At 36.4% G+C, this 26894-nt stretch overlaps 1 protein-coding gene across 5 annotated transcripts in view; it reads right to left on the reverse strand.

Annotated features, from left to right (window-relative positions):
* Nucleotides 1-26894, reverse strand: part of LOC131803769 (myosin heavy chain, non-muscle) — a 90751-nt gene that overhangs the window by 6608 nt on the left and 57249 nt on the right. For 2 of the 5 annotated variants that reach the window (XM_059125448.1, XM_059125454.1), the window contains exons 4-9: nucleotides 22005-22126; nucleotides 10520-10543; nucleotides 4263-4439; nucleotides 3719-3811; nucleotides 448-3187; nucleotides 70-374 (exon numbers count right to left, since the gene is read on the reverse strand). In XM_059125448.1, the coding sequence (XP_058981431.1) occupies nucleotides 70-374; nucleotides 448-3187; nucleotides 3719-3811; nucleotides 4263-4439; nucleotides 10520-10543; nucleotides 22005-22126 (3461 nt within the window). Of the gene's footprint in view, nucleotides 1-69; nucleotides 375-447; nucleotides 3188-3718; nucleotides 3812-4262; nucleotides 4440-6686; nucleotides 6714-10519; nucleotides 10544-22004; nucleotides 22127-26894 lie in introns of all 5 variants that reach the window. The other 3 variants (XM_059125462.1, XM_059125459.1, XM_059125456.1) reach the window with 2 other exon arrangements.

Here is a 26894-nt window from a genome sequence, read left to right on the forward strand (position 1 = left end):
ACAATAGTTTGGTGGAATTTGATCCACATCACTGTCATGTTCTTTTCCCAACAAAGTTTTAAAATTTACCTGCAATTCAGCTATCTGAGATTCAGCTTGTTTACGACGACGATCGTTTTCTTGGCGGGAGCTATTTACACTGCGCAATTCGGTGGCCAAATCTGCATTTTCTGCTTCCAATGTGGATTTGGCTTTTTCCAGTACTGCCTTAGCTTTACGCAGATTTTCCAATTGCTCATTAATGCCGTTCAATTCTTGAACATGTTTATGCCTCATCTCAGCAATGGAGGCCTCATGGTTGACGGTCTCTTCTTCGAGGGACTTTTTGAGAGAGGCCAATTCTTGTTCACGCTTCGAACGCAATTCTTGTTGCGCTAAAAATACAAATCCATAAAACAAGCAATTAGTGGAAATTCTTCACCCACACTTAAAATCATCTCATCTTACCCGCTGTGGTGTCCAATGAATCCAATAGCTCATTTTTCAATGCCTCCAACTCTTCGCCCAAATCACGACGTATTTTCTCGGCCTTGGCACGGGCAGCCTTTTCAGCTTCCAAATCTTCTTGCAACTCGGCCAATTGGGATTCGATTTCACGCTGAGCCTTTTGAGCAGCTGCCTTGGCGGCTGATTCTTCATCGATGCGCATCAGCGTTTGGGTAAGTTCCTCTTCACGTTTACCCAACTGTACCTGCAACTCTTCCACTTGGATTCTGCGCTCGTTGAGCTGTTCCTTGAGATCGGCCATCTCGGTTTCAATCTTACGTTTGGAACGATCAGTCTCCTGTCTTTGCTGCTGATCTTTGTGCATGCGCTCTTCCAGTTCGGCGATGGTGGCCTCATGCTTCGTCTTTAGCTTGGCCAAATGCTTGGCTTTCTCCTCCTCCTCGGCCAAGGTCTGCGACAAATCGTTTGCTCGCTCTTCCAATATTTTCTTTTCTTTCAGCAACTTTTGATTTTGATCTTCGGTGAGGGCCAATTCTTCTTCGTACTTCTTAATTTTGCCGTCGAGTTGCACCTTTTCCAATTGAAGTTTTTGTCGGGCCGCTTCCTCCTCTTCCAATTGTTCCTCGAGATCTTGTATGTTGAGTTCAAGCTTCTTCTTTTCTACACCCAAGGCCAAAACACGTTCCTCTTCTTCTTCGATACGTGTTTCAAGTTCCTGCATCATATCTTCGAGTTCCTGTTTGCGAGCCATCAGCCTGGAACGCGACTCCTCCGCTTCAGCGCAAAGTTCGATTTCGGCTTGCAACTGTTCGGCCAATGAGGTCTTCTCCTCCAACGCTTGTTGGTATTTGCGCTCATACTCTTGGGTACTCTTGGCGAGTGTCTCCAATTTCTCACGCACCTGCTTGAGCTCATCTTCCTTTTGCACCAGCTTCTCCTCCTGTTTGGTGACCTCCAGCAGTGGCTTCACCTTGGTGTACAGGCGCCACCACTGCCAGTTGCGCAACTTCAGATAGGCCGCACAGTTGCGCTGGATAATGCGTATGGCATTCAACTGTTGCAGGCGTTTCTGATAGTTGCGCCGGGCCAAGAAACCGCGGCAGAACGCCTGGAAGTTGACAATCAGATCCGTGATCTTGTAGTCACGCTCTTCCTCGAGATGAGCCAAGACACCAGCGCGGAAGAAGATCTTCGACTGACCGACACGGTAGAGATTCGAGTCGAGTTCCAGAGCCTGGATCATTTTCTCGCACGCCTTCTTGCCGTCCATGAAACCCTTGGGAATGACATTGGGTGTGAGCAATTCGTAGCGTTGACGGAACTCTTGGAATGGAATACGATTGGGGAAGCCCTGGCGACAAATACGAATACCTTCGAGCACACCATTGCAACGCAATTGATCTAAGACCAGAGGAGCATCGATTTTGCCGGCGCGTTTCTCGTGATTGGGGATGATACAGCGCACAAAGTTCGGATTCGTGTTGCGCAGAGTGTCCATAAGCTTGGCCAGCTGTTCCTTGTACAGATGCGACACAGTCCGGAACATACCCTTGCGGGTACGGGCTCCGAACTGGGTGTCGGTAAGCGCCTGGTGGGCCATGCCCACAATTTCGGCATCCTTCCAGATGTTCACCACGAACGGATCTTGCGAGTTCTGCAACAGCGAGACAATGTTCTCATTCAAGGGATCCATATTCTTCATCAACCATTTGGCAGCGGAGTAGTCAACCTTGCCCGCATAATGGACAATGGCAAAGTCGGCCACACCACGGAAATCAGTCTTCATGAATTTCGGATGCATTGAATGTGCTGACACTAATTTCTCAACGAAGGTCTTATCTGTCGCCTTGGGGAACCAGCATTCTTCATCCAAGAGAGCCATAATGCCGCCTGGCTTGTCGATCAGATCGATGGTGGGCTGCAGATCCAAACCGAAGTCAATGAACTTCCATTCGATGCCCTCGCGCTGGTACTCCTCCTGTTCGAGTATGAACATGGTGTGATTGAAGAGCTGCTGCAGCTTTTCGTTGGTGTAATTGATGCACAGCTGTTCGAACGAGTTCAACTCGAAGATTTCGAAACCGGCCATATCGAGAATGCCAATGAAGGAGGCACCCTGACGTTTGGTACGATCCAGGGAGCGGTTGATGCGATTCACCAACCATTTGAACATGCGTTCGTAGCAGGCCTTGGAAATGGCCTCAACAGCGAACTCGACCTGTTCCTTGGTCTGGGCCTTGGTGACGAAGTCACGACCCACCTTAATGCGTGGCGTCAAGAATGCCCGCGTCATATCGGTGACACTCAAACCCAACAAATGGGCGATTTTCTGGGCCACCGTATTGTCGGGCAGCGTGGCCTGATCGTTGTTGCGCTCCTGACGGAATTTCATACAGCCAAACAATAGCACCGCACTCACAATACGGAATATCGAATTGAAATCTTCCGCCGTCATGCCCATAATGTTCATCGACTTGACGGTCGCCTGATATTCGGCGAAATCATCGACACCGGGCACCGGCAAATTGCCATTGGAGAGGAATGGATATGTTTTGATGTCATCCAGGATGAACTTTTCCCGCTGTTCGGGCGAGGCGCCGGCAAGTAGTTGATAGAAAATATGGAATGTTCGCTCGTCTTTGGCTTGACGAATGGCACGAGATTTTTCGAGTAGATACGTTTCGATATTGGCACCCGATATATAGCCGGACGCATCGAAATTGATGCGTATGAATTTACCCTGAAATGGGAGAGGGAGAGAAAGAAAAGATAAAAATTAGAAGGGGATTAAACAATGAGTTGAAACAATTATGAAAAGTTCGTTGAAAGCCGTAAAAATTTGGTTGGTGATAAATTCCAATTGAAAATTAAAGTCCTTGGCGAGTATATTGAAAACCCCTAAGAAAAAATTCACCATTAGTCGAACTTCTGAGTCATATTTTTTGCATGGGACCCTAAAGTACATTATGAATTTGGCATATTTTTTACCTTTACTTCTTAAGCCGGAAGATAAGTACCACAAGAAAAGATTTTTCGGTATCCAAAAGTTCTACAAAATCGAATCTGTTCTTTGGGATTCTTAATATACTAACCAAAACAAATTTCATATCCAAAACAAATTTTCCGGACCCAGTTTTGACCCAAAATTGTCACAGTTTTCAGTTTTCATGATAGTATTATTTCAAATTCTATTGTGCAGTTTCAAAAAGTTTTGCCTCGGCATTTAGAAGCTTAGAGGCATTCAATATAGAAACATAATGTGAATACTTACAAAACGTGATGAGTTATCGTTCTTCACAGTCTTGGCATTTCCAAAGGCTTCCAAAATTGGATTGGCTTGTAAAAGTTGTTGCTCCAACTCACCCTAGAGGGTATTTTGTTAAGTAATAAAGAAAAGAAAACCAATAAATTAGTATTCGATTTAAACTAAGAGAATATATTTTTGTATGGCATACTAATATATATTTATATATACTTATATTGGAAGACAGCTACAACAACAACTACAAAAAGAACAATAGATTTCTGCGAAGAAAAACAAACAAAGCAGAACTATAAAATAATGAACAAAACTAGAGCAAGAACAAACATTCAATTCTACAATTAAAGAACGTACAAAGCTAATATTATTAAACGGAATATAATTATTTACATTTTTTAGAATATTATTAAAAACAAAATACAATGAAGTTATCATTAAATGAGTCAAAGAAAAGAGACAATGTCTTCGTTTCTTTTTTTGGTTAATTTTGAAAAATTTAGTTCAAGGTTAGGTTTAAAGAGTTTTTTTTTTTCTTTGTTAAGTTTTTGAATACCTTGTAAAATACATAACGATTTCCGGCATTTTCTGTTAATTTTGCATTTTCTATTTCTTGACAATTATTTGTTAAGCATTCGTGGTCACCACCACTGGTGGTAAGGTTACCGCTGCCACCATTACCATGGACATTGCATTGAATTTTGACATTTTTCTTAACATTAACTTGTAAATTCTGAAAGCATGGGGAATGAATATTTTTGACGGGAAGAAGGCGATTTTTTCAAAATGGTGTTAGTGTTTAAAGGAGTAGAAGTAAGAAAGCCAGAGAGATAGAGAGAAAAATAGGCGAAATGAAGGACAGATATTTGTTGCTAAAAGAACCACGAATTTTGAAAATTTTGTCCCACGGTGTATTCGATTTTTTACGTTACCACTTTGGAAAAAACAACGAAATCAAATGTAGAAAATGCAAACCACGAAGAAAAAGAAAGATTTGTTTTGAAAATTAAGTGACATATTGTGAAGTTATTCCCTGAAAAAAAGAAATGGTCATTGGTAGTGCAAGTTTTTTCTCAAAGGGAAGAGAGAAAATGTAAACAACGAAAAGGAGTGTGTCGGACGCCCGAGTTCGATGTGCACACATTAGTGGTTCCGTGGGCATAGTCCATCATGTTTTTCAGCGAAAATCGATTGCAGGGTATCTAAGGTCATATGACCGGTAATTTCAAGGAGAAGAAAAAACTCCCCTCTATCTGAACTCAAGATGGGGCAACAATGTTCCTGGACTACTGTAGACTATGTGAAGATGAAGAAGAGATAGAGACGATTGAACATCTAATTTGCACATGGCCCATTTTATCCTACAGGAGACATAGGCTATTTGGCAGGTGGGAAATGGAAACTCTAACGTTGTTCGCAGACATAGATTCACCCTAACTATAATTCTCTCTATAAATCTCTTCTTCTCCTTCTCGCTTCTATCTCCAATCTGCAAATTTCTTATTTCATCCAATGGTCTCCGAGTGAAGCAGTCGCCGAATTCGTGTGGCTGCGCATCCTTAAACTAAACCACGCCGTCTGCGAGATAAGGGTCTGGGTTGATCACAATGCTCATGATGGATTACTATTTTGGAGATAATGGCCCATACGTCCAAGGACAATGGCCCTGATGTATATTAACATCCAAGATTATGGTTCGAACGAATCATTTTCTGAAATATATAAGGGTACAAGCGAATTGTTATCTTTGGGATTATGATCCTCAAAGACAATGAGTCTAGAGTATAACCTTCTCATAAATAAAGCTTCTGGAGGATGAGTGAACCAAAGATAATAGCTCTGCGGATTATTTTCTTTGAACTAATGGGCCTGAGGGCTCATAATCTCTGAGACATTGGCTCTCAAGCATAATTTTCTCGGAGATAATGGCCCTATCTCAGATAAAATGAGTCTTCTATGAGAAAGCCTGTAGATCTACTTCTAGAAGGTCTATCGATCTTCTCATAGTGGATCTGTAGATCTTCTCGCAGTTGTAAGATCTGTACATCTCCTAGAAGGTTTGTCGACCTTGTCAAAGAAGATCTGTAGGTTTTTCCGAAGAAGATCGATCTACTCAATGAATATCTGTAGGTCTTCCCGAAGAAGATCTGTAGACATTTTCATAGGTCTGTCGATCTTCTCATAGAATATCTGTCGATCTTGTCACAGATATTCTCCTAGGAGGTCTGTCGATGCTGTCACAGATATTCTCCTATATTCTTCTCAATGAAGATCTCTGGGTCGTCTTCCCGAAGAAAATCTGGGTACTCATAGGTCTGTCGATCTTCTCATAGAATATCTGTAGATCTACTCACAGATATTCTCCTATGAGATATGTCGATCTTCTCATAGAAAGTCTGTCGATCTGTAGACCTTCCCACAGAGATCTGTAGATCTCAAAAATGTCTGTAGATCTACTCAAAGAAAGTCTGTCGATCTTCTCCCAGAAGGTGCGTCGATCTTCCCATAGAATATCTTCTGACTGATATTCTCATAGAAGATCTGTCCATCTTCTTATAAAAGATCTGTAAATCTTCGCATAGATCTGTATTTTTTTCTACAGCTCTCAAAAATGGATATACGAATATTCCCAATATAATAAATGTCTTCTAAAATATAGAAATAGAAAACTACAACAACAAAAAATGATTCAAGCAAGTCATCACAAAGAAACCACAGCACAAAAAAGAGAAGAAAAAAAAAACAGCCCAACCAAAAAAAAACAGACAGCAATGAAATCAAAGCTCAAACAAGTGACAAAATGACAGTAGAGGAGGAGCAAGACAAAAAAGAAGCTCAAAAATCGGCCAACAAAAAGTTAAGAAAAAAAAGAACTAAATAAATGGCTTGCTGGGACACAAGGGGTAGGAATCGGGGGGACTAGGCCAGCTAGTTGACTGTAATGAGCTCAATATTGGAAACTGAAAATACAATACTTTACCGCAAGTGTTCCTGCAGTACTACTACTCTAGATTTGGTTTTTGTTCGTTGTTCAATTCATTTTTTTTGTTATTTCAAGCAAAAATACAAAAAAAATGTTGTGAGCGAGCAGAAGAATAAGACGAAAAAAAAATAAAACAAATGTGGTAGAGATGACACAGAAATTGTTGAGTATAATGGTGGTGGTTCAATTGATCGATCGATCGATCGGTGATCGTTTACAATGGGGGCCAAGACAGCAGCAGCAACAGAAAAGAACACACATTTTTTATTTAATTTTATAGGCGTTGAATGGCAGTCGTGGCCGCCGCCATGGAGACATTAAAAGGTTGAATAGCGGTGTTGGAGGTTTGAAGATTACGAAATTTTGTTACAAATTGTAGGACGTTGTATGACAGGCAGGGCAGTAAGCAACAGTGGTATGACGAAGAGATACCCCAAGATGTTGGTGATGTGGTGGATGGTTGGTTGGTTGATGTATTCGACGGATGATGGTTGGATGATTGGTCGGCAGAATTGTGGATTTGAATTGATTTAATGTTACACAATATCATCAGCAAAAGAAGGCAAGCAAATACAAATTGGGGGAGTTCAGTTTGTGTGTGTTTGGCCATAATGATGATGAGCATGATTAGCATTTACAGATTGATGCCAATAGATGTCGTTGACAGTCATGTATGGGGTGGTGCGTATTTTGTGAGATATTGAAATACAAGATCAGTTAAAATCATAACGATCATGATGATGAGGATGATGATAATGACGAACAAAGATGATGGATGATGACGATTTGTTTGGTCGAAAAAAGATTAATGGCGTCAAATTTGTTTTTACACACACGCACGCACACACACCAAACATGATATTCGGGTTAAATAGCGATTATTTTAGACAAATATAGACAACATGAAATGTATGGGGGGAGGATGAGAAAAAAATGGAGAAAGAGAAAATAGTGAAATACAAAACCGGGTTAGATTCATTTTTTTTTCGTCACAAATATATATAAATGTTTGGAGAGTAGTGGGTGTTGCTGGGTTTGATTGGAATAAAAACAATTAAATTAACAATAACAACAACACTCAATAACAAACAAACAAGAGTAAATTAAGGAAAAAAAAATACACATTTCTTTGGTTCATATATACAACAATAAAAAAAATTATAACAAAAATAGAAATATATATGTGTATATATTAAATAAACAACAACCAAAATTAAAACGAGGAAAAAAGTAGGAAACATACAAAACATAAACAGCCAGAGGGCACAAGTGATTTAAATGCAGATTATAAATTCATTACCCTCCACCCTTCTATTTCCTTTGGAATCTCTCGAAATATTTATCTGAGACTCCGTAGAGAGATATTTTTTTGGTCAGCTTAAATATACAAGATTGAATTTTGGCAAAAAAAATGTATCTGGAAAGATTGTTATTACAAATGGACTCCCCCGATTTTCGATGATTTTAATTATGATCAAGTAACATTTTCAAACAAATTTAAATTTTTTAGGCAAAATTTTCAAACAAATCAGTCAGTATGTAAAATCTCCGAAAATGTCCAATATATCATAAAGATGGGGCTTTCTCGGGGCAGGCATTCTCGGATTTTAAGGCGTCCTCGGATTTTAAGGCCTCTTAGACGCATTTTCACTTCTGAATTGGTCATAATTTGACATTTCAGGTTCTTTGATGATATACAAAGCTTCCGCGGAAAATATCCGTAGACACATTTTCACTTCTAAATACCAATACTAATTTAAGATAATTTAACGTGTTAGGTTCTTAGATGATATAGAAAGCTCCTGAGGAAAACGTAAAGATTAGGCACATTAGTTGGTTAAGCCTCCATAACTCCTGATATTTTACATTTCGAAGATTAAAACTCCAATTTTTAAAAGAATTGGCCATAATTTGGCATTTTGTATTTTTATTAAATGAAGATTCGTCCTGCGAAAAGTGTTGAATATTGGGGTTCACATTTTGAATATCCCACATAGAGATAAAAACAATTTTTTTTTCCAAAAATGTATGATATTTTTTCATGGTACATATTGAATATACAATTTTTGTTGATTCAGAGAGTCATCATGAAATTTGATCTAGAATAATTCTTACTTTGACACTTTCCTCAAAAAAAGGAGTACAAGAGGAGATTTTGACCCGGATTGGATACGCACAATTAGGCACAATAAACTTGAAATCGGATGAATATATATATGGGAGCTATATCTAAATCTGAACCGATCTCTATAAAACTTAGCAGAGGTATTTCTATTCTGTACCTGATAATTGGCAACAAATATCGTTTTTGTGAAGAGTATTTTACGGATGTGAGGGAGTAAAATACAAAATTGGCTGAAACACATATTTATGTCCTATAGCTATATCTTAACCGATTTTCATCAAATTTGAGGAATTCGTTCGTAAAATCTTTTCAATTCGTGCTAATATTAACCATTTGGTGCACAATAAACTTGAGATCGTGTATGGGAGCTATATCCAAATCTGAACCAATCTCTATAAAATTTGACAAAAGTATTTCTGAGCTGTGTATATACGGAGTATATATTACGGCTGTGCGGGAGAAATTTAACAAATCGGATTTAGAATATATGTGGGAGCTATTGCTATGTCAGAACCGATTTCCTTCAAATTTGACATACTTTTTTCTAGGCTCAATTTCGTTATATGTGCCAAATTCCATCTTTTATTTCACATTTAGTGCACAATAAAAGGCAAATTGGGCGAAGATATATATGGGAGCTATATCTAAATTTTGACCGATTATCACCAATTTCGATAGGGGTCATCCTTGGACCAAACAAATGTTTTGTGCAAAGTTTCATCTTGATCGGGAAATAAATGCGACCTGTACTTTGTTTTGCAAAAATACATGGAGAGACGAACGGATGGACATGAATAAATCGACTCATAATGTAATTACAAGCAGATCATCAAAAGCAACTATGGATCTAACCCGCTTTCTTCTCTATGTTACAAACAAATGCACAAAGACGTAATACCCTGACCACAGTGTGGTGTAGGGTATAAATACAAGCACATAATTTTGACTTGTAATACATAAATTTCAAATGTCATTTTCTGGAAAACTATTGTAATTACAAATAGGATTTCTTTTGAGATTTATAGTGACATTTTGTGTACAAAAATTCCTTGCGAAGAACATTTCGTATTTTGCGTCAAATCGAAAAAAGTCCGAGGAAAATTTGATAAAAAAATAGGAAATGTTTTCATATTATCAAGGAAGGATCAAAAAGCCCCCTTGGATGATTCACTTGGGCGTTTAAAATTTCTGCGATATTAATTTATTCTTATTATAATTATTATTATTAATACTATTATTCTTATTACTATAATTATTTATTAATTTATTTACTTATTTTTATTACTAATTGATTTATAATTGGTTATTTATTTTTCATTTATTATTATGTTACTTATTTTTTATTATTTATTTATTTATTTTGAATTATTTATTTTACAAGTGTTTCATTCAATTTTTACATGCATAGCTTTCAAATCATTATTTAATTTAATTATTACTGTTTTTATTATTATAATTTAATTTTTTTATTTATTGTTATAATTTTTTATTATTATAATATTTGTTATTATTATTACCATTTGTTGTACATTGATTTATATATAAAAATATCTATCTGCAATCAAATCACTCTAAGCCCTTATAAAATGACCCAATTAACCAAAATTAAAAAACAGTCATAAATTAAAAAAGTAGATAAAATTAAATAACAAAATAATAAATTAAGAAAACAGAAAAAAAAAATTAAAACCAGGAAAATACTTACAATAATTAAAGCCGGATGTGGTCCCTTTTGGTGATTTAATTTGGTGGATTTTTTTAAAAGAGTTGAAGATTTTTTTGGTTTTTGTTGAAGAATTGTAGTTTCAATAGAGGTGGTTGATTGGTTGGTGGTGGTGATGTTGTTGTTGGTGATGATGGGTTGTTGTTGGTTGGTTGATTTCATTTTTGGTTGAACATAAAAACAAGAAGAACCCAAAACATAACACAAAAAACAATTTGTTGTGAAGGAGATGGGTGGGGAGAAATTTCAAATATTTATGCCCGGAACATGAATGGTTGTTTTTTTTTTCAAAAAATGTAGAGGTTGATTTGAGGTGCCATAAAAGGTGGTGAAATTATGCAGTGGTGGTGTTGGTGTGGTAGATCATAAAACGTATTTTCGTTCCCCAAAAACAAACATCAGCAGCGGCAAACGGCAGCAGGATCAATTTACATAAAGATATTTTATATATTTACAAAATATATAATTAAAAGAAATATAGCACAGCAACAACAACCATATTTTGGAAACGCAAAAATATACAGTTAACAACAATGGGGGATGTGTGTTTTGATTTGTGTTTGGGATTGTGTTTTGTTTTGCAGAAGTTTACATGAAAATAAAATAATAAAGAAAAATATTTTGAAAAATTAATTATATTGCATTTTTTTCAATGGTGAGATAGATATATAATATAGACCTAGATATTTGCTTTTATTTGAAATTTACAAGAAAATTGATTTTTTTTAAATTCATAAAAAATATTAACAATAATGAGAATAAAAATATACAGGATTACCCTACACCAATTTAAAATCACTTGAATACGCTCCAACAAAACAGAAGATATTTTACAGGTCTTCTATGCCCAAACGACCTTTAAGGGATTTTTCTATATACAAAGATTTTTTTGGAGGTAAATTGTGCCAAACGAATTTATGGTATATAGAGGTCATATAAAAGGTATTCTTTAAAGAGAAGACTTTTTAGGGGATTTAGATTTTCGAAATCTTCAAATAAGTAAGAGGTCTTCAATATACAGGGTGAGATGAGATGATGATTATATTTGGCTGGAAAACCACAAGTGGCTATCGTTAGAGCACTCCAGCATTCAAATGTGAATAAATCTTTTGTGTCTCGTACCATCGCTCGTTACCGTAATACTGGTAGTGTAGCCCGAAGTCAAGGAAGTGGACGGAAGAAAAGAGCAACATCAGCAGAAATGGTTCGACAAGTAAAGAAGCGATTTGATCGAAACCCGCGTCGCAGTGGCCGAAAAATGGCTCGTGAGCTGAACATATCCCAGTATTCCATTCAACAAATATTGAAACATGAGCTCGGAGTAAAGCCATTGAAATTCCAAAAAGTGCAAGAACTTACAAGGCAACAGAAAGAAACTAAACTCAAAAGAGCTAAAGAGTTGCTTCGCTTGGCCGAAAGTGGTGAACTGCCGTATTTGGTTTTCTCCGAGGAGAAAACATTCGTTGTCCAGCAGTTTGTAAACAAATAAAATGATCGCGTTTACTTGCCAAGAGGACTCAAAAGAGTTAAGGAGTTGCTTCTCTTGGCCGAAAGAGGTCAGCTGAAAATGTGTACCTTCGGTTGGCCACCAGAACTCAAGCGCCGGACATGGTGATGGTGTGGGCCGCCATAACAGCCAATGGTCGCTCTCCGCCCGTATTAATCTGGAGGGTGTATTAAAGCCCTGGGTACGCAAACATTTTGGCCGCAGATCTTGGACATTCCAACAGGACTCAGCGCCATCGCACTCAGCACGCGCCCAAGAAGGTTACAAAATGAGGTTCCTCGCTTCATTTCCAGCGTACAATGGCCACCAAAATCTCCGGATACCAATCCGTTGACCTATTATGTCTAGAGTATTTTGGAAAGCTAGGTTGGCACTAAAAAATACCAAAGTGTCGATCACCTCAATCAGGCACTTCGCCGGGAATGGGCCAAAATACCGCAAATACCACTATGCCGTTTTTTTATCTCACCCTGTAGAGAGGAGATCTTCCATATAGAGAAGACCTTTTAAGAGGTTTATATATATGTGGCAGATTTTTTTAATTCCTTCTTAAAAATGAGAGCATTTTCTAAACATTCATATAAGAAGATCATTTGGAGATTTCTCCTATAAACAGAAGAGCCTTTCTGGTGGTCTTCAAAAAACAAATTGGTGTAGAGATATATTTAATACAATCATAGAATTTAAGTGCTTCGATTATTTTCTATATATGTATATAAAAAAGTACAAAATTCACAAACAAAGAAAATCTCTTAAAATAGCAACATTATTCAATGGCCACTTTCTAATGAAATTAACAAAATTAATGTTTATTTTATTTACTTGCAAGAAAGAAGATTGTAGGTTTTTTGTTTTGTTTTGGTCTCTTTGATAAGATTAGTCAATTTTCTCGAAAGCTTGCCGATGAAGACAAGGTTCATTCGCTTTTGGGAAATTTATCAGTTGTCTTATCGATTCCCTTCCATTTCTCATGACACACATATAATAATAACTAATTGATTGTAACTCTCTTTTGTTTTCCCCTTTGTTACTATCCCTCTCCTCCGCCCAGTATTTATTGACCGTCATTAAAATAGTGTTAATTGATCTATGTATCATTATTTGGACTGATAATTTATTGGGGAGAACGACAAACACGTCCGATTGAATTGTTTACCTTTAAATTTTGTAATGTTTATTTTTATACATTGATGGCGGATAATAAAAAAAATCCCTCACACGTACTTCTTTATGGTGATTTATTAAAAAAAAAAACAAGGAGTCACTTGGTCAAAAACATAAATAAAAAAATAAAATGCATTGCGGATATTTTCAAGTTACGACAGCAAGACAATGTCCATTTTTTTGCACAATAAACAAAAGAAAAATGTAAATAAATTTTTGTCAAACACACAAATCATTTTGAAGGCATTAAAGTTAAAAAAAAGTAGGTTGTGGACATGAATAAAAAATTAACAAGCATTTAAAAAAAAAACTATTTTAAGTTATCTTGACTCAAAACTTTTTTAAAAATAGAGTTTTTTTTATTGCTTTTTAAATAAAAGAAAGAAGATCCTTTAAATTTTCAAACTTTACAAATGGAGAATTTCAATTTAATCATAAAAATCTTTCACATTTCATCTACAGGGTGAGATAAAAAACTGCAACAAAGTCAAACACCATAATTTGTACATTTTTTTTTAATTTTATTGAATGAAAGCAAAAAATGTCGGAAATAGCATCACATTTTAGAATTAGTTTAGATTTATTCGAATTGGTCACCTTTGGCACGAATTACGGCCTTTAAACGTCACACGCTGCCCGAATGTTGCTCTGCGGTACTTTGACCCATTCCCGGCGAAGCGCTTGCTTGAGGTGATCGACACTTTGGTATTTTTTAGCGCCAATCTTGTTTTCCAAAACACTCCAGACCCAATAGGCCAACGGATTGGTATCCGGAGATTTTGGTGACCATTGTGCGCTGGAAATGAAGCGAGGAACCTAATTTTGTAACCATTCTTGGGTGGCGCGTGCTGAGTACGATGGTACTGAGTCCTGTTGAAAAAGCCAAGGTTTGCGGACAAAATGTTTGCGTGCCCAATGCTTTAATGCACCCTCCAGAATATTTTCGCGACAATATTCGGCATTTATTCTGATGCCACGGCTGATTAATACGAGCGGAGAGCGACCATCGGCTGTTATGGGCCACCATCACCATGGCCGGCGCTTGAGATCTGGTGGCCAACCGAAGTTGCACATTTTCAGCTGACCTCTTTGGCAAGTAAACACGATCATTTTGTTTGTTTACAAACTGCTGGATAACGAATGTTTTCTCATTGGAGAAAACCAAATTTGGCAGTTTACCACTTTCGGCCAAGCGAAGCAACTCTTTAGCTCTTTTGAGTCTATTTTCTTTCTGTTGCGGTGTAAGTTCTTGCACTTTTTGGAATTTCAATGGCTTTACCCCGAGCTCATTTGTCAATATTTGCCGAATGGAATATTGCGATATGTTCAGCTCACGAGCCATTTTTGGGCCACTGCGACGCGGGTTCGGATCAAGTCGCTTCTTTACTTTTCAAAGCATTTCTGCTGATGTTGTCATTTTCTTTCGTCCACCTTCTTGACGTCGGGCTACGTTACCAGCATCACGATAACGATCGATGGTACGAGAAACAAAAGATTTATTCACATTTAAATGTTGGAGTGCTCTAACAATAGCCACTTGTTATTTTCCATCCAAATATAAAGAAATCACACTATCACGCTTGAATTCCATCACGAATAATTTTTTTTCTGGAAAATTCTCACCAAAATGCTTTTGTATTCTTGTAAACAATATAATGATCTGTCACTGGAATAATTTTAACAGCTGTCGGACGAGTGGCTTAGAAATGACAGCAGTCTGAAGTTGGTTGCAGTTTTTTCATCACACCCTATATATATATATAGAATAGTAATGAATAATGAACTTCCAGACGAAACAGCTGAAGCTAAAATCTTGAAATGTTCCTGTATCTGTACGGAATGTACTAAATGGTACCAAAACTGGTCTTGGTTGAAGGAATAGGAATAAAATTCTGCAATTTTATTGTGGTTAAGAAATGCGCCATGTGGGTCTACGACGAATATTTATTGGTGTTACAAGGGAATGACAAATTTAATTTCCAAGGTGAAGGATATAGAAAATATACTTTAAAATGTGAAGTTAATGCTTTGAGACCTACCCCTTTTTAAATGTATTATATCATTTTTTTTGTTTTTTTAATTGAATATTTGAAAATACTTTTAAATGTTGAATGTTTTTGGAAAGACTTTCCAAAGGAAGTGATAATTGATTTATAATATCTAAAAACCTAGTCATCTTCCCTTGGACTCTCAAAAATGACGGAAATCACTATTCATGCACTTGAAAGTGATGCTTGACTCTTTTCAATGTTGCACTTCACCCTTTTGTCTAACGCACACACAAAAACCATTCATTGATGTTTCAGTTGTACTCTTTTAAAGAGCAGGCCGCCTGCACTCAATCAACACTCGTCTCTCACCCCCCAAGAAAAAAAGAGATTAAATTATTTTCAATTAGTCAACCGGTTGGCAGTGGCGGTGGCGGCCTGATGCCAAGTGATCATCAGCATCACCACATAATCGACGACGATGTAATGGCAGCCGCCACCATCTCGTGGAAAGCGCAGGGGAATCAGTGCCCATCACCAGGCCATAAAATAAAATCATCTAATCGGGCCAGACCATCAACATGGTCATTTCAGAGATAAAATTTCCTCCGTTTGTTGTTGTTCTTTTTTCGGTTTTTAAAATTTTATTGAATTAAAAATTCGATCCCTAGTGATGTTGATGGTGGTTGTTGAGCGACGCTGTGGTGTTAAATCTCAACCCCAATGATGTTGGGCGCCACAAAATTGATTTCAATAAAACAAATTTGTTTCTCTCTTTTTTTCTGGGGTGATGCACTTGACTTCTCTTCTGGCAGCTGGGGTGAATTGTTTGTTTTAAAATTAACTAAAGTAAATATTTTTAAGAAATTAAATTTTATTTTTGACTAATTGCCGCATGGGATTTAGATTTTTAAATATCTTATTTTTTTTGTTGTTTTTCATACGGGTGTTTTCATTTTAATAAAGAACAATAATGTATTGCCTTATATGGTGGTTGTTTTTGGCACTGCTTGTAGACATTCGTTCGTTAATTCCGCCTTTTGAAAATGACAAGACATTTGAAGACGATACGCCAGCCAGACACCTTTCGGGTTGGTTGGTCTCAATTTGAAGATGATTCATGATTGAAAAATTCCTAAAGTTGTGGTTTTTTATTATTGTCGTTGTTGTTGGTGGTGTTTTTTTTTATTATTACATTTTGTTCTGTTTTGCTGTTTTATATCGCTCAGTCGATTTGGTTGTCTGTTTTTGGGCTGGAATTTCTTGTGCAAACAACAAATGAGTAAATAAATGAAAACTCTTTTTTTCTTATGTTGTTATTGCTGCTTCTGTGAGCTGAGTATTTGCAATATTCCCTGACCCGCCCGCACCTCTCAATTAAATTCTACTTCAGATGTTGGTAATTTGCCAAGATAAGAAAGTTTATCTGCTTAAGCTCAAAATATTTAAATATAATTTTTATTTATTTATTTTTTTAATTTTAAAGAAAGAAAACTTGAAAATATATTAAAAGGTGAAATAAAATGTGGACTTTAATTTTTTATTGGGCGAAGCGATAAATATAAATTTCTGAAATTTGATTACTGATGGTATATGTGTGTTGAGATTTGGCGGTTGTTTGGAAATGTGTCCTATTTTTTAGAAAGGTGTTAAATTTCGTATTAGGTGAAGGGATAGGACTGGAATCTTCAAATTTGATATTGAGGTCTTTGTTGGAGTCTGGAATTGTGATATCTAGGTGGTTTCGGAAATGTGTACTGTAATTTTACGAAAGTACTAAATTCGGAAATGTGTACTGTAATTGTAGGAAATCCTGAAATTAGAAGTCATTGTTGGTGCCTGTAGTTGAGAGAAGGATATGGTTTTGGATAAGCGTACGATAAGCGTACTAAATGCTACTTTACACTTTAAAGAGCTGAAATCCTGAAATGTTATACTTGGGCCTCTGTTGGTATTTGAATGTGGTATTTAAACAAATACGTACTATTACTGTCTGAAAAGTACTAAATGGTAATAATTTCGGATCACTGTTGGTGTCTAGGACGGAGAGATGCAGATAGTTTTGGATATGCTAAAATGTTACTAAATTTGGTATTGGGTGAAGGAATATAGCTAAAATGCTGAAATTTGATATTCAGGTCACTGGTGGTTTCTAGGGTTAACATATGGAGGTGTTGAAATCGGAAAATTGGATGTGGGTCTATTGTGAAACTGAACAAATTGTGCATTTTAAGTATTTACATGTAAAAAAAACAATAAGATCGCCAGGGCCGAACTTTGCATACCCTCCACCTTTTGGAACGAACTTGGAAATTTTCAAAGCAACTTTCTGTCACAGGCTGTAGTACCCATTACGAAGTGCAAATACGAAACTTGAAATAATTCCGGTGAATAATGTCCCTAAAATCACACAAATACCGAATATGGGGAGGTATAGTTATATGGGAGCTATACAAAGACCTGGACCTGCATATGCAGTTTTCAGTCATAGGCTGTAGAACCCAAATACCCGCTTAAATCACCAAAATACCGAAAATAGGGAGGTACCATTATATGGGGGCTATATCAAAACGTGGACCACATGGCCCATTTTCAATACCAAACGCCCTGCAGATATAATATACATTTGAGTAAAATTTTATCAGCTTTCTTCAATTCGTTCGGAAACTAGAGTGATTTCCACAGAAGGACGGTCATCGTTTAATCGACATCGAATTTTTGCTGATCAAGAATATATATACTCTGTTGGGTCTAAAATGTATATTTCGAAGTGTTACTTCCATACAACGAATCTAAAATTTTTGAGGTGGACTTTTCGCTGACGAATTATATTATAGAGGATCAGTTTTCCAAAAATAGCTGTTTTTAATCCAGAGCGAGCTCTGTAAGTGTTTTTTAAGGTTAGGGGAAGCAGAGTTGTTTTCAGACCCCTTATTATGTTTTTTGTTGTCATTATGGCGTTGCCCTCAGTTGTCGAACTATATTGGAGGAAAACTTCGATTCTCTATGCCCCTGTTCACGAATATTGAAGCTAGTAAATTGTCCTTCCTTTTTTTTTATTATTTTTCTACTATGAGGTTTTCTTTTGAAAACATGCCGACCTCTTCAATTGACTGGCCACATATGGCTCTTGAAAATATTTTCACCTTCGTTTATTAGAAGAACGAACACGTTCGCAAGAAAAAAAATAATAATTAATTTGCTAACGATGTTGTTTTCATTTCATCAGGCCCGTCAATGTTCTCAAATTGAAGAGCTATAGATTGATCGAAGAGACATATTTGTTATCTCATCTCAATTAAAGCGTTTAATTACTTGAACACAGCAAACATGTGAACATATTTGTTCAGCGTTTAACCGCATTTGGCCAATGGCAGACAATTTGCAATGATTTTGCTTGCTTTTTTTGTTCTAAGAAAAGCTCTCTGTGTTAATTTGACCATTCAAGTTCACACGTTTGTTTGATTTAAGCTTTTCAAATTAAGAATTATTTTTTTTTTCTAAAAAAAAATTACAAAAACAAGTTCATTGCTAACGCAGTTTTACAACAAAATAATGACAACATCCAACACATAAGGCCTTAGAAAAACATTAAATGACGCAAGGCGCATGCGTGCACGTCAAATGTCAATAAATCGGACATTTGACAGCCAAGCAGTTTGGTGTAAACAAGACAAAAAAAAAGCGAACACACACCCTCTTCTTCGTTTCTCCTTTAACAAAAGAAGTCTTTACCAAATTTGTTGCCATTTTTTTTGAAACCAAAAAATATTAACCGCAGTTTTTTTTTGTCAAAACTTGACAATGAATGGATTTTTGTGAACAAGTCATTTTGTCCAGTTTCCCATATATCTAGGCTGAGTAGTTATGCTCAAAACCGTGTGACCCACTGGACCGTCGACCACAGCAACAACAACAGGTTTCCTTATATGACAAGGTCCTAGTTTGTGTGTTTTTTTCTCTTTGCTGTTCGTTTACCTCAATTAGCTGCAATAATTGCTAATAAAGTTGCAATATTTTTGTGCGAGCTGTAATAATAATCTCCTCCGCTCATAATCGCTTATGGCAATAATGTTTAGTTTAAGTTTTTGTTAGTTTGTTGCTTTTTTTTTGGTAATTCAGAATATTTTATGGTCTTTTTTCGTATAAAATATGTGTAAATTGTTAACCATTTATGGGCAAATTAATTAAGTTTTGATTTTTTTGGGAGGTGAGAATATTATTGAGGCTATATTAGATAATTCCATATAATGAAAACAGTTGAGATATAATTGGTGAGATTGGTGAGAACAATTTTTGCAAAGTCCTAAAATATGACGCCCCTTCTAGTCTAGATGGGATTATAGAAAACTACTTGAAGGCTTCCTGTTTTTTAGAAGGCACTCTATTTTATAGAAAACCCAAAAAAAGGTCTTTCTTTGGTATTAAAGACCTCTTTATGCGAAACATGTTTTATGCGAAAAAAATCATCTCTTTTAATAGAAGACCTCTAAAAGTTGTTTTCCATAGACGACATGTAAAAGTTATATCCATCTTCTTTTCACATTTGGACCTTAGAAAACCTTAAAAATTAAGTTTATTTTAAAGAAGATATCTTAAAAATCATTTGCTTTATAAAAATCTGCTAACGGGTCTTCATTTCTATGGAAGTCTGCAATAACGTCTTCTATTTACAGTTTATTTGAAAAATTACACCGAACCACAAAAAAATAAGTACAGGAAATTTCAGCAGATTATGAAAGTATAACCAACAATAACAACAGCTGTAAGTTCAGCCGGGCCGAACTTTGAATATCCACCATATGGAACCAGTTTGGCTATTTTCAAAAAAAAATAAAATCAGTTAAAAATTCTGTTAAAATCTGGCGTGGCATCAGGAAAAAATTCTGAATATTATCGCGAAAATATTCTGGGCACGCAAACATTTTGGCCGCAGACCTTGGACATTCCAACAGGTCTCAGTACCATCGCACTCAGCACGTGCCACTCAAGAATGGTTACAAAGTTCCTCGCTTCATTACCAGCGCAAAATGGCCACCAAAATCTCCGGATACCAATCCGTTGGACTATTGGGTCTGGAGTATTTTGGAAACCAAAGTTGGTACTAAAAAATACCAAAGTGTCGATCACCTCAAGCAAGTGCTTCGCCGGGAATGGTCCAAAATACCGCAGCAACCTTCGGGCAGCGTGTGACTGTTTCATTGGCCGTTTGAAGGTCATAATTCGTGCCAAAGGTGACCAATTCGAACAAATCTAAACTTATTCTAAAATTTGATGATATTTCCGACATTTTTTGCTTTTATTTATTAAAATATAAAAAAAATAAAAATTATGGCGTTTGACTTTGTTGCAGTTTGTTTATCTCACCCTGTATATATAGGCTATAACTATATCTGAACCGATTTTAACCAAAATTTGAAACACTAGCTTTAAGCCGAAATCCATCGGAAGAGTCAAAAGTCGATCTATTTAGGCTGATATTAGCCATTATTGCCACAATAAACCTGAGATCGGATTAAGGATATATACGGGAGCTATATCCAAATCTGAAACGATAAAATTTGGCAAAGGTATTTTAAAGCTCTATAAGATATTTGGTACTAAAAATTATTATTGTTGGATGCATATTACGCATGTGAGGGACGTAAACACCAAATCGGATGAAGCATATATATGGGAGCTATATCTGAACCGATTTCCAGCAAATTTGATGTACTTTCTTCTAGACTGAATTTGGTTGGATGTGCCATAATTCAGGACTGTTGGGCTGATATTGGCCATTTGGTGCATAAATAATATCTAATATCTAAATAATATCTAAATCTGATTTGATTATCACCAATTTAAATAGGGTTCGTCCTTGGGCCAAACAAATGTTGTTTGTTCACAAAAATACATGGATGGACAGTCGGGCAGATGGACTGACATGAATAAATCGAGTCATAAAGTGATTCTATGAAGATTCTCAAAAGTAACTATGGGCCTATCTCGTTTCCTTCTCCATGTTACAAACAAATGTACAAAGACATAATACCCTTACCACTATATGGTGTAGAGTATAACAATCCGTGCTTAATTGCCTTTCGATTACCTCTAAAAATCATTTAAAAATTCTCATCAAAGCCAATCATATACATTGTTTCACTTGGATCCTTCTTAAAATTTTCATTAATATACCCCGCTTATTCTCTCGAACTTCGCTTAAGACAACTTGATAAATTTCCTCATAAAAAAACGAATTTAAAAAAAAATTTTTCAAACCAAAAACTGGTATTGTGGGTGTTGCGAAACAAAAAAAATATCCATCGCCAACAAATAGCAGCAACAACAAAACCTATGGCGAAAGATTGAACCAAACTCAAAATCATTAATGAAATATTTAATTACTATTATTTTCATTAACTCGAGAACTCGCTTTTTTTTTGTTTTGTCAGGCAATAAAAATAAAGCAATTATAAATTGTTAACATTTAAAGAACCGCATAGAAGACAGAAAGAGAGACAACTACGAACGAACAAATCACGATTTGAGAAAAAATAACTTTATAAGGAAAATAAAAAAATATATTACAAAAATAAAAAAATGATATTCATATTTATATCGTGAGAATTCCTTTAATAGATTTTCTTTGTTGTTTGAAATTTTCTAAGACCCCGTTTCAGGTTGTGCCTTGGCTGAAGGAGGGGTGGGGGCGTTATAATTATGTTGAAAATAAATAGAAGTATTAAGTGATTTATCACACTCGCCGTGAAATTGGCGATTAATTTTGTATTTGGGAGGAGATTTCAAGGGGCCAATGAATACTTACCGCACCAGAACCTTTGGGTTTAGAGGCAGCCACATAAGCTAAATACTGAATAACTTTTTTCGTATTTTCGGTTTTACCAGCACCTGATTCCCCGGTACACAATATGGATTGATCTTCGCGATCTGTAAAAAGAATTACAAATAAATCATTATTATGAATATTAGTAAAGGAAAACATGAAAAAAATTGAAGCTATTCCAAAAAGTGGGCCGATATGATCCATTTTCGGTTCCAATTATTCTAGATGTAAAGCAAAGATCTCTATCAAATTTCAAAGAAGGAGTGGACCGATACATCCCATCTTCACAGCATATCTTGTGTTAGTAGAAATAATGGGATGTGTGAAATATGAAGAGAACCGGATGTTTATTTCGGATTTTATGATCGTTTTGGTTATTCAAAATTTTGACCCTTTGTGAGGGAGGTACCAGAAGGATTGGTCCGATCTTATACTATCTTTATAACAGATATTATGTTGATAGAAATATTGAGATGTACCAAATCAGAATGGAATCGGATGTTAATTTTGCGTTGTATGGCTTCATGGATATTCAAAATTTTGACCCTTTGCAAGGGAAGTACCGAAATATATGGTCCGATCTTTACCATCTTCACAGCAGACCTTGTGTTAGTAGAAATAATGGAATGTGTGTAACATGAAGAGAACCGGCAGTTTAATTCGGATTTTATGATCGTTTTGGTTATTCAAAATTTTGACCCTTTGTGAGGGAGGTACCAGAATGAATTATCCGATCTCTATCATCTCTATAACAGATCTTGTGTTGATAGAAATATTGAGTCAAGTCTGAATGGAAACGGATGTTAATTTTGGGTTTTAAAGGGGAAGGCACCAGACGGAGTGAACCGATATATTTATCTGCACACCAGACCTTGGGGTAACAAAAATATTTTGGAGGCAATCGGACTCTTTCATCACATTTTATAAGTGTTATAATTACTCAATATTTTGACTCTTTGGGAGGTACTTGATGGAGTGGACCAATATTGCCCAATTTCGCACCTAACCTAGCACTGACGCAAATATTAGGATTTGCAAAGTTGGAGCAAAATCGGAATATCCTTTCTCTTTCTGTGCAGTAGTATATATATATTTTTTGTTTTGCTTGAAATTTCGACCTTTTTTCTGGACCGATATTGTCCATTTTCGAACACTATCTAACTTTGATAATAATATTACGATGTACCAAGTTTGAACCAAATCGGATACTCCCTATGAGAGTTATCGTGCGTACCAGCCAGCCAGATAGACAGACGGACTGACGGACATCGCTAGATCGACTCCAAATGAGACACGTTTTGGCCGTATCAAATGAAATATACCCTATCTAGCCATATGGCTGAGGGTATAAGAAAAACCAAAAAGACTCCTTTGTTGACTCGTTTTTAGGATTACAACTTCCAATTGAAATATACCTAGTATTTTTTGTCTGCAAAATTGGTGAAGGCACTATATACTTAAAATGCACGGTTTCCAAGGAATCTTAATACGATAATTTTCAAAAGTGTGGATGTGGGTGAAATTCCTCCCCACATTTAGGTTCTTTTTTCTACTTTCAAAATCGTCTGGATTTTTCACGTAATTATTGAAAATTAGAATTTTGTCGCGCAGTGTTATTGTTTCCTTTTAGTGCTCCTCAGAATTTCCTTTTGAGTCCCCTATAAGTTGTTTAGGAGGCGCTCTTAGTGGCTCGAGAACCGCCATGGAAAAAGCATCTCTCTTTCAACTTATTTACGTTGTTTTATTTTTTCTTCTTACTGCTGGGCTTTAGGTATTACCCCGTTTGTTATTGCCACTACTCATAGTTGGCTAGGGTGTGTCTGGTATTCAATTTCAAATTCAATATCGAAATATCTTCATAATCTCTGCTTATGCCTTTGCGAGTGAATGCTGTTATTGTTGGCATTGGCATATCTCATTGCCAGATATTTTCTGTGCAGATACGAACTGACTGAGTGGCTGGTTGGTGGTCACCCAGCAACATTGAATGGGAAAGTAATTAAGAAATGTAGCCTTGTTCGTAAACAAGCCCAGCGGTCAATAGCACTACTCCAAGGGAGCTTAATTTTCTGGTTATCAATTTCATCAACTGCTTTTTTTCATTGGATACATTTTTTTTTTTTTTTGATGGCATGCCAAAATCAGAAGGTAACAACCTAAAGACTTCCATTTTTAAAGTTTTGTATTATGTTCAGGATAGAAACGTTGTAAAGCTCACAAAAACTAGGTTAAATCCCATAAATGTTGCTACTAATTTTTTTTGGGTGCCACCCTTGTCAAATCCCCAACATAATTGTGTGCGGTGGGTCAGTCACTCCTGTTTCCCTGCTCCAGTTTTCATCATTCATTTGGATAATGTAATATGCTGTCATACAGGGCCGCGGGAAGATATGTATGCATGACTCATCATCGTCGCGGTCTCCACAACATATTGCAGTTTTGAAAAGGAAGTAATGAACGAGAAATCGTTGATAGCAACGCAACTTTTTCTACCAAATCTGTCCCCCTCCAACCCGCACCCACCCATCGCTCCAACCAATCCCTTTTCATGTGTGAATGGCACGTTGAAGCGCTTTGCGTTTAAAACATGACTGTCCAGTTGGTTGGTCATTATTTCATTTGTCTGCGATATGCTAATATCAGCAAATTTCTCTCGCTGCATACGTCTGAGATGGATGAGTCATTTTATGCAAATCGGAATCCGCTATTGTGAAATGCTACACTTATCACTCGTTTTTATAGAGTGTCACTTTATAAGCTGCGGATATATGAAAATGCATATCGTTGAAGAAACATAACTATTGGCGTAGTTTTAAGGTTCTTTGAAAAAAAAAAAAAAAGAATAAAAAATAAAATAAATTCAATTTTAAAATGTAAGTAAAGGCTATAGTCGTGCAGTGCCGACCATGTGATACCCTACGAAACTACAATCTGTTTGAAGCCCCCTTATGTCCAAATCCACATTGAAAGATTTCGTTTTTGAGACGATGTCATAGAGCCCTGCCCAGATGTTACCCTTTGGTTTTTGCCCGGGGGCATGTGTCCAATATTTACGCATTCCGTCGTGTTGTTAGGTGATCAAAACAATTTCACACGAAATATGTTGTTCATTTTACAGCTAAATATAATCCAATGGTCATCTGAAAATGCTTGACTTCTTCCCTGTCCTTAACTCTCTTCTCATACAAAAGTCCGTGTCGATTTGTTTTCAAGTATGACCTGTATAGCGACTTCAAAATCCGGAACATTTTAATGTTTTTGGACCATTTGAATCCCTGAATGTACATCGTCCAAAACAATAGGCTTTAATTCTGACCCTAACCCTACCCCCATGCAAAATTACATGAAGATAATTGCGACCTGTATATACAGGGTGAGATGAAAAAACTGCAACCAATTTCAGACTGCTGTCATTTCTAAGCCACTCGTCCGACAGCTGTTAAAATTATACCAGTGACTGCTCATAATATTGTCTACAAGCGTGCAAAAGCATTTTTGATGAGAATTTTCCAGAAAAAAGTTAAAAGTGATTTCTTTATATTTGGCTGGGAAACCACAAGTGGATATCGTTAGAGCACTTTAGGATTTAAATGTGAATAAATCTTTTGTGTCTCGTACCATCGCTCGTTACCGTGATACTGTTAGCGTAGCCCGACGTCAAGAAAGTAGACGAATGAAAATAGCAACATCAGCAGCTATGGTTCGAAAAGTAAAGAAAGGATTTGATCGAAACCCGCATCGTAGTGGCCGAAAAAAGACTCGTGAGCTAAACATATCGCAATATTCCATTCGGCAAATATTGAAACATGAGCTCGGGGTAAAGCTATTGAAATTCCAAAATGTGCTAGAACTTACACCGCAACAAAAAGAAAATAGACACAATATAGCTAAAGAGTTGCTTCGCTTGGCCGAAAGTGGTGAACTGCCGAATTCCGTTTTCCCCGATGAGAAAACATTCCTTGTCCAGTAGTTTGTAAACAAACAAAATGATCGTATTTACTTGCCAGATAGGTCATTTGAAAATTTGCACCTTCGGTTGGCCACCAGAACTCAAGCGCCGGCCATGGTGATGGCATGGGCCGCCATAATAGACGATGATCGACCGTGGTATCAGAATAAATGCCGAATATTATCGCGAAAATATTCTGGAGGGTGTATTAAAGCCTTGGGCACGCAAACATTTTGGCCGCAGACCTAGGACATTCCAAACGGGCTCAGTACCATCGCACTCAGCACGCGCCACCCAAGAATGGTTACAAAATGAGGTTCATCGCTTCATTTCCAGCGCACAATCTCCGGATACCAATCCGTTGGACTATTCTGTCTGGAGTATTTTGGTAAGCAAAGTCGACACTAAAAATACCAAAGTGTCGATCACCTTAAGCAAGCGCTTCGCCGGGAATGAGCCAAAATTCCGCATAGCAACATTTGGGCAGCGTGTGATGGTTTCATTGGTCGCTTCAAGGCCATAATTCGTGCCAAAGGTGACCAATTCGAACAAATCTAAACATATTCTAAAATTTGATGCTATTTCCGACATATTTTGCTTTCATTAAATAAAATTTAAAAAAAAAATGTAAAAATTATAAAATTATTAAATTATAAAATAATTTTCAGAATTGTCCTTTGAAAATAAAATTTAGGCTAGAGTTCCTCAAAAGATTTATATAGTTTCCTTAAATATTTAAAAATTAAGAAATACATTTTAATAATCAATAATCAGACATTCAACCTTCAAAAAATCGACAACTTTTGCAAAATAATTAGAAAAAAAAAAAATATTCTGATAAACCTTAAAAAAATATTTTTATAAATTCCTCGAAACAATTAAAAAAACACACACACGATTTAATATTTATTTTTTAAAAAACT

The sequence above is a fragment of the Musca domestica genome, unplaced genomic scaffold (genome assembly GCF_030504385.1).
Source record: "Musca domestica strain aabys unplaced genomic scaffold, Musca_domestica.polishedcontigs.V.1.1 10, whole genome shotgun sequence".
NCBI classification, from domain to species: Eukaryota; Metazoa; Arthropoda; class Insecta; order Diptera; family Muscidae; genus Musca; species Musca domestica.